General features: G+C 58.2%; 1 protein-coding gene across 1 annotated transcript; it reads left to right on the top strand.

Annotated features, from left to right (window-relative positions):
* Positions 1–247: 247 nt before the first annotated feature.
* Positions 248–6558, top strand: ZMYND10 (zinc finger, MYND-type containing 10; the record flags this gene model as incomplete). The annotated part of the gene is made up of 8 exons (XM_010158914.1): positions 248–349; positions 908–1024; positions 2012–2065; positions 2171–2323; positions 4385–4473; positions 4752–4852; positions 6018–6189; positions 6432–6558. Coding segments are annotated over exons 1-8 (885 nt in total), but the record flags the coding sequence as incomplete, so codon positions are not given.
* Positions 6559–6781: the final 223 nt, after the last annotated feature.

Genomic DNA, 6781 nt, shown 5'->3' with positions numbered 1-6781 from the left:
TGGTGGGTGTTGCTGGGAGCAGGCAGGAGGGCAGCAGGGTTGGGACGGCCACACTTGGAGCTGCTGCTCCAGGGAATGCAGGCTCCAGCGTGGGGGTTTGGCAGGCTTGGGGCATTTCCTGGAGCAGGGGGTGCTGGGAGCAGGTTTCCCGGATTGAGGGACACACTCCAGAAGCTCATCGGAGCCCAGAGCCCGTGGCCAGAGGTCTCTGGCCCTGATGCCCTGCTGGATGCCCCGCAGATGGCTTCGACAGCACGAGTGCGTGGAGAAGCTCAACATGCACGCCATCCTGAGCGCTTCCAGCGGCCAGGAGCAGCTCCTCACTGAGCTGCTGGTCACCTACGCCAAGGTGAGCCTCCTGGGGTGCGGTGCTGATCCCTGTGCCAGGCCCTCAGCCTTGAGACAGGGTTGTCTTGTGGACAGGGTGCAAATCTGGAATAAAACGGTGAAGAATCTGCGGTGTCTCTGGCAAAGACATTTGACTGGTGGTTTGCCAGTGTTGCTTTTTGAAAAATTAAAGGTCAAGCTATGGGGTTTTTGCTTGCTGGTCTCTGGTTCCTCTTTGGAGCTTCTTTTTGGTTTCTTGTGCGTCAGCCCCTCTGCTTGCGGATCTCTGCCATACAACCAAGGTGTCCCAGCCCCAGGATGCGTCAGGTTGCGCTGTGTGGTGCCCTGGACCTACCCAGCTCGGTGTCATCTTCCCCTTTGCAGCCCCAGGAGCTCCCTCTGCCCTCTCTGTTGGGGAAATGTGGTTGATTTCTGAGCTGGGTGCATACAGACTGTGCCCCAAGGCTGCCCTCCTCCTTGAGGTGACTCTGAAGTCTGTGCAGCTGAGCATTAGCAATAAACTGGTCCCATTACAGCACTGGTCTGAACGGCTTCCCTCCCCGGTCCCTTCCCTGTCTAGATTCCTGTTCTCATTGGGGAGCTGATCTCTGTGGAGATCTGGAAGCACAAGATCTTTCCTGTGCTGTGCCGGCTGGAGGACTTCAAGCCGAGAAGCACCTTCCCCATCTACGTGGTGGTGAGTACAGGGGGCAGTGGGAACCAGCCTGGCAATTGGGAGGGCACCACTGCGCTAGGAAACAAATCTCACCCCGCAGACCTCAGAGCTGGGGTTTTACATCTTGCCACGCTGCCAAGCTGCGGCGGACAGAGTGACGCAGTGGGAATCACCTGGCTTCCCAAAGCCGTGAGCCACAAGCCCTTGTCCTTGGCCGCAGGAGGGACAGGGACCTGCTCCCAGGGGAGCTCGGCTGTGTGGAGGGCTGTGCCCCTGCCTAATCCTGCACAGGGGCTTGCCGGAGCTGCTGGATGCAGGAAAAGCCACTCCTGGAGGTGGCTGTGCTCCTGGTTTGTAAGTGCAAATACCCCTGGGGTATTTGCCCGCCTCTGAGCATTGTTTGGCACCTCGAACCAGAAAGCTCTCCAAGGTTACGTGCTTCTGGGTTATGAAAAATGCAGCTTCTTACCGAGCTTCTGGGCGCAGCCATCCCTTGGGCCATTCTTGGCAAGGGTGCACTCTTGGGAACTTGGCTTCCCTGCAAAGGGAGGCAGCCTTTGACCTAAGGGAAATTTGCCCAAGGCTGGGAAGTTTTAGCCCATTTTTGGTCCAGAGTAACTCCTCGCTGGGGCAAGGCGGTGTCTTCCCAGGGCAGCTGTTTGTCTGCAGCAGTGTCCCATCTGGGACAGCAGCTCCGTGCCAGGGGCTGCAGCTTGCCCAAGGGCTACGGCTGTACTGTCACTGTAGGGCAGAGGCAGAGCCCTGAAGAGCCCTGCCTGCTGGGAAGTGTGGTTCTAGTGTCCTAGGCATGTTAGCATAAATATTAATATGAACTGTATGGAGTTGTTTTAAAGATGACGTCACTTGTCTTTGGCTCCTGGACTTGTGTTTGGCCCCAACTACATAAGCAGTTTTTTAGGAGAACCCTTTTCCCGGTCCCATTGCTTGTGTTCTCCACGCCGGTGACCGCTCTGCTGTTACCTCACGCCTGACGTTTTCCTCCCGCAGCTGCATCATGAAGCCTCCATCATTAACCTCTTGGAGACGGTGTTTTTTCACAAGGTAAGAGGCAGGTTCAGCGTTTTTCAGTGTAAAGCCCCAGTTTGGGGGAGTGAAAAACCATGGCTGGGGGGGCTGGCTCTCTGTGAAACTCTTGTCGTTGTGAAGGAGATTTGCGAGTCAGCAGAGGACAGCATTCTGGATTTAATTGATTATTGCCACCGAAAACTGACCCTGCTCGCAGCTCGGAGCTCCAGTGGACAGACAGTGCCCCCGGCAGAGCTTCGTCCCGAGGATCTGGCCAGCCTCTCATCCATGCAGGTGAGGAGGAAGTCCTGCATCTCCCTGCGGACGCGTGTGGTGGAGGATGTGGGCAGCCTCAAGAGGCACAGGGGAGCCTTCCCGTGGAGACCCCCCTGGCTGCAGCCCCAGCACCTCCCACCCATCTCGGAGGACATCTGGTGCCGGTGCTTGTCCGCACCAGCAGCTCGGCTGGGCCAGCAGCTGCACCCTCTTCCCTCCACCCCATAGCCACGCTGCTTCCCTCTTGTGCCAGCACCAGCCTGAGGCTTCCTGCGGGACGTGGTCTGAGCTGGCGCTGAGTGGGGGATGCTGGGTAGTTGACAATTACACGAGATATTCAGTGCAGGGGTTTGGCAATTTGCTGTTGCTCTTAAGCTGTGGGGGTATGTCTCCTGGGAGGTCGTGAAACCACCCGAGCTCAGGCTGCAGCTGGATCCAGCCGAGGTTAACCATGAGAGGGATCCTCCCTAAACCCACGTATGATACACCTAGGAATTGCCCTAATGAGTTTCTCCACAACTTCCTCTGAGAAACGCCTCCTCTCTGTGCTGATTGGGACCAGTGGTGAGCCCAGAGCTGTTCTCGGTCGGGTGTTTGAGGGCTGGTGCACAGCCCTTCCCGGTGAGCCCTTCCTACAACCCTTCTCTTGCTCTGGGTCTTGGCTGCTCAGCACCTCGAGTTGTCCCGTAAACTGCACACATCACACGGAGTGTCTGGAACAGAGGGGTTAAAGCGATAGCCTGCAAGCTTGGCCATACCTCCCCGCATCGCCTCCGTCCTTTGGCTTGTTGCCCGAGCACGTGCTCCTCTTCCAGAAAAGGGAAGGAAGTGGAGGGCTCCGGAGCACAATAGGGATGTTTTCCAGGAAATGTTTTCCCAGCTGGGAGGGGAAAAGGTTCTCTCTGTTCAAGCTTCGACATGGCTCAAAGAAAAAAAAAAAAAAAAAAAAAAAAAAAAAAAAAGACCTCTTCTAGGCAATAGGATTCAAAAAAGTGCTGGTCTCCCAAGGAGCCTGGTTTCCTCCGATTCATTCCAGCCCCTCCTGGCTCTACATACAATAAGCCCCTACTAAAAAAATGTTCCTGCCCTCTCCTGTCTTGTGGGGCCAGCTGTCCTTTGTGACTGCACTGTGGTAACCCCTGGAGCAGGACGTGTTCTGCTCTCCCCCAGAAGCACAGGAAAAGATAGTCCCTGCCTGAAGATAGCGGAGATGAGCGGTGGATATGACAGGAGCTGTAGGAAACAGCCTCGCTGTTTCGGGCGGGAGGGCTGGGAAAGAGCTCAAAAAGCTTTCTTGGTCGCATGTGGGGCACCAGCACGGGGAGCGCAGGGCTTCTCACCACAGGAACTTGGAAGGGAACTAGAGGAATAGGAGCTGCTGAGGTCAGTGCTCTGCACACAGAGATGTGAGCTGTTGAGCATCTGGGAGTGGAGAGGAAAAGCCCTGCCTCGGCCAGAGAGAAGGACGTGGCACCGCTCAGCCTGGCCATCCCACAGACCCGAAATAGGCTGAGCCAGCGGGTGGTCAGGCTGTTGTCCTCGGTGCGTGGGCACGGCCGGGGTGTCCACGCTGCCCCGGGGGTAGCTGGAGAGTGTGACGTAGCTGCGGGCTGGGGTAACCACAGGCAGATAGTCTAGCTGGCTGTATGCAGGCTGGACAGAAGCAGATCCAGGAGGGGTGAATGTAGGACTGCAGCTCTGCCAGGGTCAAGTTTCTCCCTCCTCCTCCTCCAGTTCCTCTTCTGATGATGCAGCTCCCCTCTCCCTCAGTCTCACATGTCTCATGGGCCACAAGATGATCCTGTAAGGAGAGAGAGGAGCAGTCTGGGACTGGGCTCTTTCAGGGGGTGTCACCCGCGATCTGTTAGGGGTAGGGAGATGAGGGATGAGCAACAGTGAGCTGCAAGCATTTCTGTGGCTGCCCTGGCAGACAGGCAACGCTGGCACAGTCACGATGAGCAGCAGAGTTTGTTTTGCAGTGCTCTGATTTCCTCCCCAGCCTGTGGTTACCGATGTGCAGCCAACAGGCTGCCTCCCTGGAGCTCCTGGGAAATGGGAGCTGTGCTTGTCTCTCCCCAGGAGCTGCAGAAGCAGGCGGAGACAATGGAGTTTGAGATTTCCCTGAAAGCCCTGTCTGTGCTGCGGTTCATCACGGATCAGGTGGAGAGGTAGGTGCCCAGGAGCGGCACAGGACGTGTGCTGAGCTCTCTGGTTAAGATTCCAGTGGGGTCGCAGCAGGCGCCTGGACCCCTTTCAGCAGCTGGCTGTGCCTGTGGCACTGTGCCTCGGGAGGCGAATGCAGCTGCGCTCCACCCCGTTCCGTGGTACTTGCGGGAACCCAGATCATTGGGTTTTTCCTGCCTCTCCCAAGTTGCCTCAGGCAGCGTTTGTGTCTGTTTTGGCATTTGTCTGAAGCGCCGTTTCACCCTTCCTGTCCTATCTCCAGTCTGCCCCTGAGCGCACTGACACGGATGCTGAACACCCACAACCTGCCCTGCCTCCTTGTCCAGCTGGTGGAGCATTGCCCCTGGAGCTGCCGGGAAGCAGGTACGGATCATGCCCCTGCTCAAAAGCAGCTGGGCACCCGGTGCTCCCAAGCACTCCCAGCAGCGCTCCCAAGAGCCGATCCTCGCACAGGGCTGCGTCTCTCCTAAGCTGATCACGGCCAGGACAGGATCAGGAGCGTAGCACATCTGCCAGCCCTACTTGCTCCTCCAAGGGGTCTTGTCCTGGATGCAGGAAGACCGGAGTGGGGTGGCACTAGGAGCTGGGGCCAGACACGGGCTCTCCCAGACAGCAAAACGATTGCCCTGGAGCTGCTGGTTGTTGAGCTCCTGCCAAATACCTCTCTCTGATCAGGTTGCACCCATCGGCCCTCACCTGTGCCATCAGCCCTGCCCCCTGCACCTCTGCAGCCAGGCGTGCCCCCCCCAGCTGCCCCACTGCCTGCCTCTGAGCAGTGGTGGGGCACAGCCTGGAGCGTGGGAACCCGCGCTCCCCTCCCCAGCCCCGCACCGGGGGGGTCACAGCACCGGCCGGGCAGGAAGAGATGCTGGGAAGCACGTGGCTCTGTGCCTGCCGAGAGACGCCCAGCTGGATGTGGGAGCTTTCCTCCTTCCTCCAGCCAGGAAACGCATCCCTTCTGTCCGCCTGTGCTCTCCGGGTGTCAGAGCTTTGATCCAGGGCCCTGGGGGAGGGACTGGAAAGAAGCAAGAGTGCAAAGGCATTTCCAGGCAGTGCAGACACAGGGTTACATCCTCCTCCGTCCCGCAGAGCAGCACAGTAGCTCCTGGAGCTTTGTCACTTCTGTTACATTCGTGCTGCTCCTGGCTTTCGCTGGCAGAAAAACATCCAGAAGATACCCCAAAACGTGCCTCTCCAGCCACTGTGTTGCTGCAGCATGAGCTCCCCCACCATCTCCCAGTGCTCTCTGCTCCTGGCCAAGTACAGAGGGAGATAGCTCAGGGATCTTTCAGTTCCTGCCACAGCCCTGTTGTTTTAATACAGACTGGTTTTGCTTTCTGTGCTCTCTGATGTGTTGTCCCAGTACCAAGTAGGCCCCTAACGCTGAGCAAAGGGGTGGGGAAACTGAGGCAGGCAGAGGCTTGCCTGCGGCAGAGTGAGGAAGTGAGCGTAGGCCAGCACCCCCACCTCTGAGCCGTCCTCCTTCAGGCTGTCTCTCCCCCGAGCCATGTGTTCTGCTGTCCCTCAGGCAAGCTGAGGAAGTTTGAGAACGGTATGTGGCATGCGGTGCCCCCCGAGGACCAGGTGAAGATGACCAAACTGGATGGGCAGGTGTGGCTTGCCCTCCTCAACCTCCTGCTCAGCCCCCAGTGCCAGCGCAAATACCACTTTGATGGCTTCAACAAGAGCCAGCTCCTCAAGGTAGGACCCCACACCACAATGTCCCACAGCACGGAGGGGGACCTTGCCAGCCCTGGACACCTCCGGGCTTCTCTCCCCATCCTTGCTGTGGGCTCCTAGCAGGGAGCAGTGGGATTGGACACCATGCCAGCAAAGCTTGTGTTTGCAAGTGCATCCCGTGGGTCGTGCCAGTGCCCCACAGATCCCTGCTCTTGCCATCCTGCTTTCCATTCACCCTTCTCTTCCCCTCTGTGGCTGCAGGGCTCGCCGCATTCCGGACGGACGTCCTCATTGACCAGCTGCCCAACCTGGTGGAGATGCAGAGATTTCTGAGCCACCTCGCGGTGACAGAGCCGGCTCCCCCCAAAAAGGATCTCGTCCTGGAGCAGGTATCCTGTGGCTTTTCTTCCACCTCTCCAGCTGTTCTGCTTTGAGCCTGGTAGCTCCCTACCCCCCTTCCCTCCCACCAAGCTCAGCTCTGGGGAGGAGGTGCCCTGGTAGAGCAGCCAAGCACCTGTTTCACAGTTCCACCCCTACTGCCAGCCACGTTGCCCGTGGGTGACGCGAGCGCCTTGTCCTGCTACAGCAGCGCCCAAGGAGTCACGTCTGAAG

This window comes from Eurypyga helias, unplaced genomic scaffold (assembly GCF_000690775.1).
Source record: "Eurypyga helias isolate BGI_N326 unplaced genomic scaffold, ASM69077v1 scaffold37190, whole genome shotgun sequence".
In the NCBI taxonomy this organism is placed as follows: domain Eukaryota; kingdom Metazoa; phylum Chordata; class Aves; order Eurypygiformes; family Eurypygidae; genus Eurypyga; species Eurypyga helias.
Note: the sequence above shows the minus strand (reverse complement) of the source record. Positions and strands in the feature narration are given on the sequence as shown.